This window comes from Cynocephalus volans, chromosome 10, assembly GCF_027409185.1.
Source record: "Cynocephalus volans isolate mCynVol1 chromosome 10, mCynVol1.pri, whole genome shotgun sequence".
In the NCBI taxonomy this organism is placed as follows: Eukaryota; Metazoa; Chordata; class Mammalia; order Dermoptera; family Cynocephalidae; genus Cynocephalus; species Cynocephalus volans.
The window spans coordinates 34,764,938-34,780,818 of NC_084469.1; the positions used below are offsets into that span (position 1 = coordinate 34,764,938).

Genomic DNA, 15,881 nt, shown 5'->3' on the forward strand with positions numbered 1-15,881 from the left:
CTCAGACTAAGGGGTGAAGGGTTTGGGATTCTCAACTGAAACTGCAAGAAGGATGTGTTTGAGTGAAGCAGCAGACAGTGAGGAAATGATTGAGAGAGAGGCGGGAGGTGCACCAGCCCTCAGGCCTGTTGGACTGTCCAGGCTCAGGTTACTCAAACCTAGTTACCAAGCAACTCTACCCTGCCCCGCCTTACTCCACCTCCCGCATTGTGATCCCAACAACCCTCCCCATTATGACTCAGTCCTTCTCCCCCTCTCCCACCAGAGGAGTCTGGCTCCCAGTGAGTATGTGGGGGCTAGGGGGCCCAGGTAGTCCTGGGACCCCAGGCCATGGGTGAGCAAGCCCACCACGGAGCCCAAGTGTGCTCTGGCACCAACCCCAGGAAGTGCCAAGACTTGGGAGACTCAATACTTCTGATTCTGGGCAGCTTCATCTTGCTCAACGTGGGGATCAATGTGGTGACTCTGGTCAGGGCAGGATCTGGGCGGCAGGGCTGGGGGAGATCTGGGGTCTCAAAGGGGCTGAGGTAGGAGGGCTGCTGGGATGTGCAGACACGGGATGGACTTCAGGGCTCACCTTTTCCGGACTTTCTCCTCCCCTGCTTCCCTCAGCTCTGGAGGCATCTGAAGAGCTCCTTGAGGATTCTTTTCCATCATTTTTTTCCCAAAGGTGAGTGGGCCCCTGGGGCTCCTGGGGATGTGCACCTGACCCTTTTCTTCTATCACTGTCCCCATTCTCAGTCCCTCAGGAACCCAGGTCTTATTCCATCTCACCTTCCCTGCAGACAAGCAACCCAGCGGTGTAGGCAGCCATCCCCTGTGTATGCGCTGCTCCATGGATCCCAAGAACCTGTGCTCAAGAGTCTCTCCTCGCTTCCATCATCGCCCAAGCCTCCTGCATGGGCACACTAACCACCTTGACTCTTGGATACCAGACATCAATGATGAGAAGGTTTCTAGGTGCTGCTGGATGCCACCTCAATGTGGACATGCTGGGACTTCCACGGAGGTTCCCTGGGGACTGTGGAAGGAGGGGATGGTGGGAGCTGGGGAGGCCCCTCAGGTCACAGCCTCAAAGGCCCAAGCCTCTGCATTCTCCAGGCCAGAGACATCTTCCCAATTCCCGAAGATGAGCAAGTTGGACATGGTTCCACTCCGCTTGCCCCAAAAGAACAAGACTAAGGCCGAATCCCATGCCCCGGGCCAGGCCCAGACCCACTCCGCAGCCCATAACCCTGAGCACATTCCTGCCCACAGCCAGACCCACACCCCTCAGTGCACCCCTTCCCCCACCCAGACCCAAACCCCTGAGAGCACCACTGCCCACACCCAGACCCACATCCCTGAGCGCAATCTTGCCCACACCCGGACCCACATCCCTGAGCACATCCCTGCCCACACCCAGACCCACATCCCTGAGCGCAATCTTGCCCACACCCAGACCCACATCCCTGAGCGCATCCCTGCCCACACCCAGACCCACTCCTCTGAGCGCATCCCTGCCCACACACAGACCCACTCCTCTGAGCGCACCCCTGCCCACACCCAGACCCACTCCTCTGAGCGCACGCCTGCCCACACCCAGACCCATTCCTCTGAGTGCACTCATTCCCAGGCCCAGGCCTTTGTGCACACCTCAACCCATGCCCCAGCCCCCTCCAAAGCCCATACCCCAGGCCCTACCCCAGCCCACACCCAAGCCCAGGCCCAGACCCACTCTCAGACCCACAGTCCTGAGCACACCCACTCCCAGGCCCACAGCCCTGAGTATGCCTCCACCCATGCCCCAGCCCACTCCCAAGCCCAGGTCCCAACCCCGTCCCCAGCCCAAGCCCCTGCACATGCCTCAGCCCACTCCCAGGCCCACGCCCCTGAGCACACATCATCTCATGCCCCAGCATATACCTCAGCTCATTCCCATCTAATTGATACTCATGTGCACACCTTGGTCCCTGACCCAACCTCTGCACCAGCCCCTCCCCCAACCTCTGCACCAGCCTCTCCCCCAACCTCTACCCCAGCTGCTACTCCTGTACTAACCCCTACACCAGCCCCTGTCCCAGTCTCTGCTCCAACCCCTGCCCCAGCACTGGTCATGGCCCTGACTACTCCAGTCCCTGCTCCTGTCCCCTCCACCACTCCTATCCCCATCCTAACTCCTATTCCCTCTACCATTCCTGCCTTCAGACATGGCCTCTCCACTGGCCACGTGGTCTATGATGCCCGCAGGGCAAATCAAAACTTCTTCCATACGGGCACCTCCCAGAACTCTAGGTATTACAGAGAAGACTTGGGTACCCTCTCCAGGCCCCAAGAGGGTCAGGGCCTGGTGAGCTCGGATACATCTGAGCAAACATCAAAGCAACACAGTGGAGACAATGCCCAGCCTCCTGCAGGATCCATACTGGGCTACCTGGAGTTGGGGAATATAGAATGGAAGATCTCAGAAGATGCCAAAGACAAGTTCTCCCAGCCCAGGACCTTCCCTTACTGCAGATTCCGTCCTTGCAGTTCTGAGAGGAAGAACACAGACTGCCAAGCTCCAGTCTACCCCAAGTTCCTGCTCTACTCCCAGGATACTGCACCTTCTAAACCTTGCTTTCATTCTCCAACCACCACCCAGAGCTCACAGTGTACCCTTTCTCCACCATGCACTCTTTCCCTGCCACTTGTTCCTCCGAGATCCTTTGTCCTTCCTCAACCCACCAACCATCAGAAAGCTTCTACCTTAATACACACTCCAACCTTCCTCCCAAACTCCAAGTCTCCTCAGTCGGTCTCCCCTTCCCAATTCTCCATCCCTCCCCAGTTATCCACTATTTCCCAACCCCTGGTCCAACCCAAACCCCCTGGACTTCATGAGAGCCTAAGTCTTACCCAAGACCCTGGCCTCCAAAGGACCCCATGTCCTTCAAAAGACTCCAGAGTTCCCAGGAACTCAGGCCTTACCCAAGATCCAGGCCTCCACAAGAACCCAAGTCTTGCTCAAGATCCAGGCCTACATAAGTCTCCAGGGCTTACCCAAGACCCCTATCTCTGCAAGAATCCAAGCCCTTCCCAAGACTCTGGGTTTTACAAGAATCCTGGCATTACCCAAGATTCTGGCCCCCCAAAGAGCCCAGGTTCTACCCAAGATACTTGTGTCTTTAGGAGCCCATGTCTCACCCAACCCTCTGGCTTTCACGAGAATCTACCATTTACCCAAACTTGTGACTTTCAGAGGAAGTTGAGCTTTATGCAGGACTCTGGAGCCAATAGAAATTTGAAAGAAAACAAAGAGACTGCAGTCTACAAAAGTCAAGATCTCTCCCAAGCAACTGACCTCCAAAAGAGCCCAGGCCCTTCTCAAGATTCTAGATGTTACAAGAGTACAGGCAATCTGCAAGATCCAGGAGTCAAGAGGAGCTTAGGCCTTACCCAAGATTCTGGACCACAGAGGAGCCAAAACCTTGCCCAAGACTCTGAAGTCAACAATAGTTCAGGACTTACCAAGGAGTCTTTTCTCCACAAGAATCCAGCACTTGTCCAAACCTCTGATCTCCATAAGGGCTCAGGCCTTACTCAAGACTCAGGAGACTATAAGAATCTAGGCCTTACTCAAGATTCTGGTGTCTTCAGGGCCCCAGGCCCTACTCAAGATTCCAACCTCTGCAAGAGTCCAGGCCTTACCCAAGCCACTGAAGTTGAAAGGGGATTTAGCCTTACCCAAGATGTTGGAGTTTACAGAAGCCAAGAACATAGCCGAGACCCTAACCTCCACAAGTGCCCAGGAATTAATCAAGATCCTGGCCCCCGTAAGGACTCAGTCCCTGCCCAAGATTCTGGCCTCTCCAAGATTCTAGGCCTTACCCAGGAATCTGGCCTCCACAAGGATTTGTGCCTTATCCCAGATCCTGGCCTCCACAAGAACCCAAGCCTAGGTACCGACTCTGTCCAAGTCTTGGGCCCACTTCAGACCCCAAAGTCAACATTATCCCCGATGAGGTCACTTGTATCAGAAAAGACTCCTCAGAGGGAGAATGCAGTACAGCACGTAACCTGGACTTCTGTCCCACTCAATCAGAATTCCTGCCCTTCCAAGGCTCAGATGATCTCCAATGACCTGCAAACCTTCTCAGAGGTACCTGTACTAATTGAGCTGCAACCACCCTCCCGGCGAGCAGGCAGCCAAGACTGGGTGTACCGCCCTATGGATACAGTTCCTTCAGCCTGCCAGAACTATCGCCAGATGTCTATGCCTACCCAAATCAACTGGAAGTCCCATTGCCCTGCAACATGCACTCGGGGAGGGCATGTGGTGTTTGATGCCCGCCAGAGACAGTTAGCAGTGGGCAGGGACAAGTGTGAAGCTCTGTCTCCCAGGCGCCTTCGCCAAGAGGCACCCAACAACTCAGGGGAGACCATCAAGGAGTGGGGATATCAAAATGTCATGAGGACTTTGGACAAAGAGGGGACAAAGGTGCATCAGGAATAAAGAGGCGAGAGAAGCATTCTGTGGTTGTTTGAGGACATCCACCCCAGGCCCAGGTCTGAAGCTGGCCACCCACAGAGCCTGATAAGGACTGGAACTCTCATGTCCCTGCTCCTCCTTCATAGCTGCATAGCTAAGCCCATTATCTTCAAGGCCCTAAAGCTGCATTGTCCAACACAGTAGCCACTAGCCAAATGTGGCTATTAAAACGTAAATTAAAATTAAATAAAATTTAAGATTCTGTCCCTCAGTCTCATCATCTACATTTCAAGTGCTCAATAGCCACGTGTCTAGTGGCTACTGTATTGGACAGCGCAGATTCAGGACATTTTCACCATCACATAAAATTCTGTTGGAGAGCAATGCTTAAGAGTTTGGAGGAGGACTGGCCAGTTAGCTCAGTTGATTAGAGCACAGCCTTATAAAACCAAGGTCATGGGTTCAGATCCTGGATCCTGTACTGGCCAGCCACACAGACAAAAAAAGTTTAGAGGAACTTTCCTTTCCCTTGTTACACTTTCTCAATATCTTAAAATTTCCCACAGAGCTCAGAGAAGTTAGTTCTTTCTAGGGTGGCTCTGAGGCCACCCTTTGGGGAGGAGGTGAGATGCAGGGATACCCAATTCCTGGTTACCCCAGAATATGAGAAAGCCTAGTCTTCAGTTCCCTTGATCTGGCCTCTTGGATCACAAGAAGATGTGTGAAAACCTACCCTCCAGTTCTGGACTGTGTTTTGGTGCTCTCAGTTCACCAAGGGCTCCAGCCCTGATTGATGAGGGGAAAAGCTCTCTATGTCAGTAACTAGGAACCCCCGAGGTCTCAGCTTCCCAAGTTGAGCTCTAGGTTTCTGGAGTCCCCTCCTTTACAGGCCTCTAAGGTTTCCAGGTGTCCCTGCTTAATTCTCTTGTCCAGGGACTTAGACCTACCCCACTCTGGAGACAGACCATGGGCAGAAGGAATGTAAGTAGTCCTGGCCCAGCAATGGATTGGTCTGATCTGGGAGGCTGCCCCTGGTTTCCTGTCTTCCTGTCCCATTAGCCTGGCTCCTGGACCCATCCTGGGTTTCAGTTGTGTTCTGGTCCCTGATAGCATAGGTTACAGAAAGCAATTTCCTGCCTTTGATAATTTCCCACTGCCCTGCCCCAGCCCAGCTGGGACTTTCCTCTGGACTTGATTTTCAGTCCTGATTAACTCTTCTGTGTACACACATAAGCTTCAAGATTCCAATATGTTGGGGCTAGGCCATGGCTCACTCGGGAGAATGTGGTGCTGGTAACACCAAGGCCACAGATTCGGATCCCATATAGGGATGGCTGGTTAGCTCAATGGGTGAGCATGGTGCTGACAACACCAAGTCAAGGGTTAAGATCCCCTTACCGGTCATCTTTATAAAAAAAATTTAAAAAAAAAAAAAGATTCCAAAATGTTTTCTATGCCACAATTCATGCATGTCTGAGGTGGGCATTACTAATACGTATGTTTCTTCCATGAGTCAGATGTCTATTCTTGGGTCACCACCTGTGTGTTCCTGCCTAACACTGTCACCACTGATTCCAAAATGCCTCCCCATCCATCCAGGGAGCCCCTTTCCAACACCTCCCTGGCTCACCTCTGACTTAGACAAGTCACGTGCAACCTTTCTAGGCTGCAGTCTTCTCATCCCCCAAATGAAGTTATAACTGCATGAAAGAACTCTCCTTGGGATGCAGGTGCCCCTATTTTCCCCCAGGTCCTAGGATGTGTCATTAATGTTCGATATTGAGATCCATCCTGTTACCTCTCTACTCCATCTCCAAGGAATGTTTGTGCGAGGTTGATTTGGGCTTAAAAAAACACGGAATAGTGTATCTCCAGAGAAACTACAACTTCCATCAGGCACTAGTTCAGTAGAACGGGAAAGGACGTGGAGGCGTGGCTCCAACGCCCTAGTTGCGCGGGAAACAAACTACAACTCCCAGGCTAGCGCGAGATCTCCGCAGGGCGAAAGGAGCGACTGAACTCCGGAGGCAGGACCGGGCCGGAACCACCCCGACAGCCCCCAGAGAGGGGCGTGGTCTAAATTTAGGGGCGTGGCCATGTGGATATCAGGAAGAAGTTACCTGTTGAATCGTTCTATCCTTTCTCTTTCCTACCCTTGCAGCTACCAGGAAGTGGGTAGCCGGCGGCCTACTAGCGTCTTCAGAAAAGGTATGGAGAGGTAGACAAGGGGCGGCGGCGGAGACTGGCTACTGCCTTCGTTAGGAGAGGCTCAACAGCTGCTTTTTACCTACTGAGTCAAGTGAACTGGTTTACGGGAGCGGGTACCTGCATTTAAGAAGAGGGCAAGGACGGAGGAAGTATTTATTTATTTTGAAGACTAAAGTTAGAACTCATCATCTGCAGACCTATTTGTGGACTGTGTCTGGGGCACTCTCGGCCTCGGAAAGAGGGAAGAATGGGGCGACTCCGGTTAGCAAAGGAAAGGCTCGTCTAGGCTACCTCCCGTCTGTGTTTTCCCTAGCCCAAAACCACAGAGCCGCATGGCTTCCGTCGTCTGGGGGAGTGCCTCCTGGTGGGGCCCGCCGCCCCCAGCCCCAGCCCGGCCGCTCACGGACATCGACTTCTGCTCTGGTGCGCAGCTGCAGGAGTTGACCCAGCTGATCCAGGAGCTGGGTGTGCAGGAGAGCTGGAGGGACGGGCCCGAACCGGGAGCAGACCTCCTCCGAGCCAAGGACTTTGTCTTCTCTTTGCTTGGTACGTAACCCTTCCTGCCTTGGGGAACAATCAGATCTCAACCTCGCCACGCCCCCGCCCCAGCTTTGGGCAAAGCCCTCACGATCCTTTCTCTTCACTTAGGTCTAGTTCACCGTCGGGACCCCCGCTTTCCCCCCCAGGCAGAGCTCTTGCTGCTTCGTGGTGGGATTCGCGAAGGCTCCCTAGATCTGGGGCATGCACCCCTGGGTCCCTATGCCCGGGGACCTCACTACGACGCCGGCTTCACACTCCTAGTGCCCGTATTGTCTCTGGACGGCACTGAGCGAGAGCTGCAACTGGATCTGGAATCCTGTTACTCATGGCTCCGCCTCCCAGAGCTTGTGTGCGGAACCTCAGTCCGGGAGTTGTGGCAAGATTGCCTAGGACCCCCAGTCCCAGGAGGACGTGATTTGAGCCACCAAACCAAGAGCGAAGAAAGTCCCAAGGACCCGCAAATCTCGGTGGACCAGCCGCAAGGTGACATCACTGAGTCTGAGCCGCATGTGTCTTTCGAAGAATTACATAGTGACGTTTCAGGATCCGAATCGCCTCGGCATGACGTCACCGACCCTGGCTCTCCTGCACCATTGAAAAAACAGAGTAGTGACGTCACCAAAGAAGCCGTCGAATGCCCAGTCCCAAAGCCATCGGAGACTCAGGAGGCGTGGCCTACATTGTGTCCAGCCCAGGTGGCTGCTTGGTTCTTTGCTAAGCTGGCCGCCGTCGCAGAGTCCCTGATCCCAGTCCCGGGCGCCCCGCGCCTGGTGCACGCAGCTCGGCATGCGGGGGTCACTACCATCCTCCTGGCTACGCCGGGGCCCCCGCGCCGCCTCTTGCTCTTCGACCTGATCCCAGTGGTATCCGTGGCCGGCTGGCCCGAGGGGGCTCGCAGCCATTCGTGGGCCGGTCCGCTGTCCGCCGAGCCAGCCTCCTTCTACCTGGTGCCCGGCGGCGGCACCGAGCTTCTGGGCGCCCCGGGTTGGCAGCTCTGCTTTGCCCGCCAGGAGCTGGCGCTCAAGGCGCGCATACCCGCGCCGCTGCTGCAGGCGTACGCAGCAGCCCAGGCGCTACTGCGCCCGCTGGTGGCCGGGACCCGGGCCGCGGCGCCCTATCTCCTGAGGACCTTGCTGTACTGGGCGTGCGAGCGGCTACCCGCGCTCTACCTGGCGCGGCCGGAAAATGCAGGCGCCTGCTGCCTCGGGCTGATGGACGAGCTGGGCCGTGTGCTCGAGGCCGGGACGCTGCCTCACTATTTTCTGAGAGGCCGAAAGCTCTGTGCGGGGGACTGCTCGGCGGCGCTGCTCCGGGCGTTGGCCGGGCTCCGCGCGGACCCTGCCCGGGCCCTGCGTACAGCGGTGGAAGAGGCCAAGGTTGCGCGCAAAGGGGGAGGCTTAGCGGGCGTGGGGGGCGGGGCGCATTAAAGACGCTACTCCTGCCAGTGCAGAGAGTGCTTCCGTTGGCGAGTGGGACGAGGAGGGGACTGCTTGCTCCCCGACTGAGATATAGACTGTGTGCCCTGGGCCCAAAGCCCCCCTTCTAGAAGCTCTTCTCATCGGTTCCTCCCCATGCCCCCGCCTCGTCCCCGAAACAGGTCGTCCAGGCCGGCCTCTCTCCAAATCTGTGGCCAGCACCCCTCCGCCCCGGTGCAGCCTCCCGCGACCATCTCTCCCCTATTCTTTAGGTCTTTTCTCTCAGGAGTCGGTGGAGCTGGGAGGATAATGCGTAAGGGAGAGAGGTACGGAGACCAGAGGCTGATCCATTTGGCTCACCCAAAAGCAGAAATATTAAGGAGGCCGGCTTTTGCCCGAGGCTGAGTCTCACAACCACCTTCATCTCTCCAACTCTTCCCCTCACCACCCCCACTTTCCTCATCCAGTTCTGCCCTCACTCACATCCCGGGCCGTAGGGTTCCTCTCTACGGTCTCTCGGCGTCGGCCATTCCATCTCTGTTAAGCCCAACCTCTCCCCCCATCCAGGGTTCCGTTCAGGAGGCCTCCTTGTGCCTCCTCCTCTGAACTCCCAGACGTGCCGCCTTGCCTCCTCCGCTCCGCCTGCCTCTAACACAGTCCCCACTCCCTGCCTCCAAGGAACCCCGGGGTTCCACCCGCCCAGCTTCATCCTCCTCCTTCCCAGCGTCTCCGCCCCCTGCCCCGCCCCCGGGCTGGCTCTCGGAGGAGGGGGAGCTGCTGTCGCCACCGCCGCCTCAGCTTCCCACAGCCGCTTGCCGCTGCCGCCGCTGCCACGGTTCTCCTGGTCCAGCCTCCAGGCCCAGTGCTCTGACTTCGCCGGACTGGGGCGCTCTGCAGAGACACCCTCACTCCTTGCCGGGGGTCCGGGACGCCTATCCGGGCGTGGGGGGAAGCTCCGCTTTTGGGGGACAGGGAGGGAAGAGCCTGGAGCTGGAGCCAGCGCCACCCGTCACCGGATCAACAGGACAGGACAGGTTGAGGGGCATCGGGAAAAGGAAAAGGGGGTGCTATAGGCAGTCCCGAGAGGAAAGGGAAGCCCTGTCGCAGGAAGCTCTGATGTGCTCTGACTTGTAGCGGGGCCTATTCATATTTGGGGGCTGGAGACAACGTGGGTGCACTCCTCTCTCGGGGGGCTGATTAGATTGGAGGGCGTGGGATCTAAACAGCACGACCTGTCCCCGAAGAAATCTAGGGGGCAGCCAGAGAAAAAGGGAGAGAAAAAAAGGATGGTCCTTATTTGAGGTGACAGAGGCCCTCCAGACAACCACCTGGTGTATCCACTAGGAAGGGTGGATTTGGAGGTGACTTCAAAAGGAGGGGAGGTTGATAAGGTGAGGAAGGGGTCTCAGCAGCTGGATCCCTGGGCTACTAGAAGTGGGGGTGACTTCGTGAAAAAAGATATTGTCCAGTCAGAGGGTCTAGGAACCCCTTCTCACTGAACTTGAAAAGCCTAGAAATTCCGAGACATATTTTGAAGATTTCAGTGGGGGGGGGGGGAGACTCTTCATTTAGAGGATAGCAAAGGAAAAAACACCAAGGATGGCTTCCTCCCTGACACTGGCAATACCCCAGTAGGGGTGGGGTGAGCTAATATCCCCAAAGCTAAGGACCCACACCCTTTAGACTACAAAAGTGGATTTGGCAGGAGTGCCAGCCTGAAATAGATTGGCAGGAGTGCCAGCCTGAACTACATCTTGGAAATTTGGGGGGTCTTGGCTTTGGGATAAGAGAAGTAGGGACAGAGACACTGGAGACCAAGGAAGGGGGTGCTTTTCAGTAGCGGTGCAAAATTCGAGGGTGGGATCACCTGGGGAGTGTATAGTCTGCTAGATCCGGTGGAGCTAACACGGGGCTCAAGGGTGGAAGCTGGCTGCTGGACGGAGGGGGGTTGTGGGGGAGTTTGGGGCTTATCCTCAGGTCCTGTGGGTGGGGCGGTGAGTCGGGGCCTGAACGTCAAGAGCATGCCCTGGTGAGCGGGCTCTTCCTCTGGGGGAGCCCAGCACGCTCCGGGCGCCTGCCCGTTTGGGGGTGCCTCCTCCCGGGGCGCCATGGCGGCGCTGGCCAGTAGCCTGATCCGGCAGAAGCGGGAGGTCCGCGAGCCCGGGGGCAGCCGGCCGGTATCCGCACAGCGGCGCGTGTGTCCCCGCGGTACCAAGTCCCTTTGCCAGAAGCAGCTCCTCATCCTGCTGTCCAAGGTGCAACTGTGCGGGGGGCGGCCCGCACGGCCAGACCGCGGCCCGGGTGAGTGCAGCTGGGGAGGGGGTCTCCGGACCAGAGGTCTCTCTGGGAGGTTGAAGCCGGGGACTGAAGAATGCGGCCCGGCTGAGGGAGCTCCCCAAAAGTGGAAGGGGATGGGCTAGGAAGACAAAGTCCCTGCCAGACTATGCCTCAGTTTCTCTTTTCTTTTGTCCATATCCCCGAGTCTCCTTGCTTTCGAGGACAAGGAGAAGGCTTGAGGGGCTAAGCCTGGCGTCCCGAAGCCTCGCAGCTGCTGCCCGACCCCCCTCAACACAGCAGTCCCCACCCCCACCATGTTCCGCCTACGTGCCGGTTCTCGCGATTCTTTCAATCCGGAGCGGAGGGGCCTGGGGGTTCCGGACGCCCGGGTCGCCCGGCGGGTTTCTGCGGCTCCGGCCGCCCCGCCCCCGCCCCGCTTCTTCGTCTCCTCCAAGCCCTGGCTCGGTTCCTCCTGGTCGAGCTCTCCTGGCTCGGAGCCAACCTCCCTAGCTCTCCCCCGGGTGTCCTTGCAGCTACCACGCTAGCCAGCCCCTCAGTGCGCCCTCTTCCCGTGACCTGCACTTCAGAAAGGGAGCTGGGCCCTCCCTCCCATTTACCCCCGCGCAACTCCGAAATTAGGTCTCAGGGGCTCAGGGGACCCTATGCCAGGAGGAACTCAGACACAGTTCACGGCGGGAGACCAGCACAGAGACTTGGGGGTCGTACCACCTACGAGGGGGGACAGGGAAGTCGGCAGAGAGCAAGCGACTGGGAAAGAGAGTTGTGAGGTTAGCGCGTGGTCCGCGTCCAGGTACGACAGTCAGGGGAGTCCCTCTGGCCCCGCTCCCGCCGGCTCCCAGCTCCCCTAGGTGTAGCCCCCTCGCGCCCTCCTCCCCCAGCCACCATCCGCAGTGGTACGGTCCGCAGCCCACCCTCCGAGTGGGACCCGGCCCCCACGTGACTCAGCCTGCCTCTCCATCTCCTCGTCCCCCTCCCCCCATTTCCTTGATATGGTATCATATGCCCCCACCCCAGGCAGGTTACCTGGCTGAAGGGGAGAGGCTGAGCCTCAGGGAGAACTGGGCCCCGCGAGCCAGGAGACTGACAGACAGACAGACAGACAGATGGGTCAGTGTCAGACAGGCCGGCGGTGGGCCAAGGCGAGGTCCGAGCCAAGCGAACGGCAGCCGCAGCAGCAGGTGCTGAGTCAGCGTCAGGCCCGGTCCCACCCCTACTGCTGAGGGAGAGCCCCTACCCTGTGGTCACCTTGCGGCCGCACCGCCCATTCGCAAACACACTGCCCCTCAGTAGTCCTGCCTGTCTCCCTCTGTCCATTGCCTTTTGATGTATCTCTCCCCTTCCTCCCGCTCCCCTCCTTCCTGGTTAAGCTGTAGAGTAGGAATGCAGCCATTTCAATAAATTTCAATAAATTAAACTGAAAGTTCGTGGTTACAGAGAACAGAAGGGACCCACATCCCTGCTTTCCCCAGGAGTCAAAGAGAGGTGGGAGACAGTTTGCTGGGAGGGTGAGAGAGCTGGGGCCCTGGGACCCTCTTCCCTCCATTCTCCTTTCATTCCTCTGATCCCGCCAATTGTAGGAATGTTTCTGGGAACAGAGATGTCATTTTCAAAGATGAATGTCTCTCTCTCCAGAGCCTCAGCTCAAAGGCATCGTCACCAAACTGTTCTGCCGCCAGGGTTTCTACCTCCAGGCAAATCCCGACGGGAGCATCCAGGGCACCTCAGAGGACACCAGCTCCTTCAGTGAGAGGGGAAGCCAACTGCTGGGTGGGAAGCAGGAGGATGGGGACAGGAAATGACAATCCTATTCCCTCTTGAGGTTCTGTTGCTCTCAGTCTGTCTCCCTGACCCCCAAGGGAGGAAGTGGAGCTGGGATGGGAGGAGGTCAGATGAGGGTTAGAGGCCTGGGGACTGATGCCACCTCTCTCTACCTCCAGCCCACTTCAACCTGATCCCCGTGGGGCTCCGTGTGGTCACCATCCAGAGTGCCAAGCTGGGTCACTACATGGCCATGAACGCCGAGGGGCTGCTCTACAGCTCGGTGAGACAATGAGGCCAGTGGCCTGGGGTACTGGGGACTCTCCTAGCGTACAACTTTCCTCAAGTACCCACATTTTGCAGCCCAGGACTAGGTCTCCCTGGAGCTTTCGCTGATGGCTGTCGTCACTGCCCACTCCAGAGTACCTCCTATAGGGTCTCTCTCATCCCCACTCCTCTCATAGCCCCGCACATACACCCAGCCTCTTTGAGTGTCCAACTCTTTCAGACTTTTAGAGCCCCCACTTCTTATCCTCCTCTTCCTGACTTCATTCTCACTCACTTCATCAGAGTCATTCAGGATAGGGGATGCTGAGAGATTGGAAGCAGAGTGGAGAGAAGGGATCTTTTTGTTCCAGGACACCCAAAAGTCTAGTTCTTAACCCTCAGGGGCCTACTGAGCTGTTCCCTGTCCTTCCTTTGCTTCCAGTTCCTACATGGACTCAGAAGTTCCCTCCCCCTCCCCCCAATAATGTATGGATTATATCCTGGCTTGCTCTTCCCAAGGGCTCCCTTCTGCCCAGTGATGTGTCTTTTTGTCTCTCTGTGTGTGCCTTTCTGGGTCTTTGTCTTCTCAGCCATATTTCACAGCTGAATGTCGCTTTAAGGAGTGCGTCTTTGAGAATTACTATGTCCTGTACGCCTCTGCTCTCTACCACCAGCGCCATTCTGGCCGGGCCTGGTACCTAGGCCTGGACAAGGAGGGGCGGGTCATGAAGGGAAACCGAGTCAAGAAGACCAAGGCAGCTGCCCACTTTGTGCCCAAGCTCCTGGAGGGTGCGTATGGACTCAAGAAAAGGTGGGCCATGTGGGAGGGTATTGACCTTGACATGAACATTTAGTGGCACACAGCTCAGACTACAAGTGTTAAGAGGACTCTGCATGACGGATCAAGCCAGGAAGACTTCAGCCTTTGGGGATTTGGGGAGTTCTCCCCCTTTGGCTTGGGGTTCCTGGAGGGCAAGTGTAGGGGAAGGTAGCATTTTAGAGCTCTGGTTCTGCCTGGGTCTCTTTGTGCCTAACTCTTGTTCCCTGCTCCTCTCTTCCCTTCACAGTGGCCATGTACCGGGAGCCTTCTCTCCACAGTGTCCCTGAGACCTCCCCTTCCAGTCCGCCCGCCCTCTGAAATGTAGTCCCTGGACTGGAGGCTCCCTGCCTTCCCAGTGAGCCAGCCACCACCACAGCCTGTCTCCCAGCCCTGCTCCTGGCCCTGCTCTCTCCCCTGCTGCCATACACATGCCCTGAGCAGCCAGGTCTCACCAGGTGCTCTACCCTGAGGGAGCCAAATGGCTGGCTGTGACTTTGGGGACTGCTGAGACCCTTAGATTCTTGGGTCTGGGAGGGGGTCAGAGAGGGGGATGTCTGAAAATGTCTTTGGCTTATCACTTCTTTCTTTCCACACTCCCCCCTACCCACAAAGTCTTTTCCTGCGATGGCACTGGGAATTCCAAAGCTGACAGAGCCAGGGCATAAACACTCCCCACCCCAGGCTCAGCCAATTCCTTTGGCCCTGTGCCCCTTTTCATTGCCACTGAGCCATAGATTTGTAGGTCCACGGGAGCTCAGGATTAGTTTCCTTCTTTCCCTACTTTACTTTCTGCCTTGGACTGGGCAGGTTCTGGAACACTGGACACCCCAGCCAGGGCCGTTTCTGCACTAGGGCTCTGTGCTGGAAGCCAAGCATGCTGCCAGACTCTTCTGGATCCATCAGCCTTCTATCCTTGACCCTGATGGACTCTAGAGAGAGGCTGGATTTGAGTCCTACCTAGCTGTTGGCCTTGGCCTGAACTGGGACCAGTCTCAGATCACCACAGGTTTAACCTTCTTATCCCAGAGACACCCAATTGTAGAACATGGTGTTCTAGACCTTAACAGAGCAATACTTCCTCCTGAATCTGAGCTCTAGGACATAGACCATGACTCTCAGCCCTTCTCCCCTGGATGCAACTGGGGCCTGTATAGCCATATTATTGCTCTAGAGTAAGTTCTAGGCCCACCTTCCCACCTTCTCTAGTGATACTTATTAAGTATGAGCTCTGGAAAGGACCCAGCTATGATTCATAAAGAACTAAGTTCTGGATGCATCAAGAACCACTTCTTATTTTTCCTAGATAATTTTCTAAAACTTTTATTCTTCCATATAGAACACTAACCTTATTTTTACATGCAGTTTCTAGCTCCTGAAACTCAGCTGGGGTCCTTCCAGGGAAGCAAAGTCTGGGGGAGGGCAGAGGAATTTTGGAAGGATCCCTGGCTTATAGTAGGGAAGCTGGGGTGGGGAAGGGGCCAAAACCATGGCATGATTCAACCTGTGTCTAGACTAGGGGGACATGAACACTTAGCTACCTCAGCAGGAATTCCTTCCAGGTCCCCTTTAAAGCTGAGGTTTTTAGGGTAGTGGGTCTAGAATAAAAGGACAAATGGGACACAGCCTTGACTCCCCTTCCAGTGAGGAGACCCCAATTCAGCAATAAGTGCTACCCCTCTTTCCTATAGGTCAGGCCAAGGAGGGTGAGGGCCTCCTGGGCTGCAGGCCTCATATACCCCCAGAGCTACAGAGTAGAACTGGCTTTACCCTACAGCTTATAAACTCAGCTGGGTACCCAAAAAGGGCCTGACGAGATTTACGGGGAAAACGTGGAGATCTAGGTGCAGGCCTGGAAAAAACTGAGAACCCACTAGTGAACTAGGAGGTAAACCAGGAGTAGCCTCAGATCTGAGCAGGAGAGACTAAGGTTGCCCTAAGGGAGGGGCAAGAACTCAAAGGCAGGTCACTTTTCCTCAGGCTCTTTTACCTCTGGCTTGTTGCAAGAGAGGTAGATGTCCCCCTTACCCACACAAACCCTGCTCAGGCTCCACCTGTCTCCTGGCTCTGCTCCCAGGGGACCGGGTCTATACTCCAGGCTTTATCAATTAAAGACGATTTATACAAC

The 15,881-nt window shown here is 56.3% G+C and overlaps 3 protein-coding genes across 5 annotated transcripts; all 3 read left to right on the forward strand.

Moving 5' to 3' along the window:
- Positions 1–330: 330 nt before the first annotated feature.
- Positions 331–4,433, forward strand: SPEM3 (SPEM family member 3). The gene is given in 5 exon segments (XM_063109834.1): positions 331–468; positions 613–670; positions 786–1,329; positions 1,498–4,393; positions 4,395–4,433. Coding segments are annotated over 5 exon segments (3,675 nt in total).
- Positions 4,434–6,606: 2,173 nt separating this feature from the next.
- TMEM102 (transmembrane protein 102) lies at positions 6,607–8,625 on the forward strand. Its single transcript, XM_063112180.1, has 2 exons — positions 6,607–7,204; positions 7,307–8,625. The coding sequence occupies exons 1-2, from the start codon at positions 6,991–6,993 to the stop codon at positions 8,623–8,625; spliced, it is 1,533 nt and encodes a 510-aa protein (XP_062968250.1). The 5' UTR covers positions 6,607–6,990.
- Positions 8,626–10,620: 1,995 nt separating this feature from the next.
- Positions 10,621–15,861, forward strand: FGF11 (fibroblast growth factor 11). 3 transcript variants are annotated; one of them, XM_063111022.1, is made up of 5 exons: positions 10,621–10,914; positions 12,544–12,654; positions 12,849–12,952; positions 13,527–13,747; positions 14,004–15,861. In XM_063111022.1, the coding sequence occupies exons 1-5, from the start codon at positions 10,722–10,724 to the stop codon at positions 14,041–14,043; spliced, it is 669 nt and encodes a 222-aa protein (XP_062967092.1). In that variant the 5' UTR covers positions 10,621–10,721; the 3' UTR covers positions 14,044–15,861. The 3 variants fall into 3 exon arrangements, with proteins under 3 accessions (XP_062967092.1, XP_062967091.1, XP_062967094.1); XM_063111021.1 differs by having other exon boundaries at positions 13,527–13,725; XM_063111024.1 differs by having other exon boundaries at positions 13,611–13,725.
- Positions 15,862–15,881: the final 20 nt, after the last annotated feature.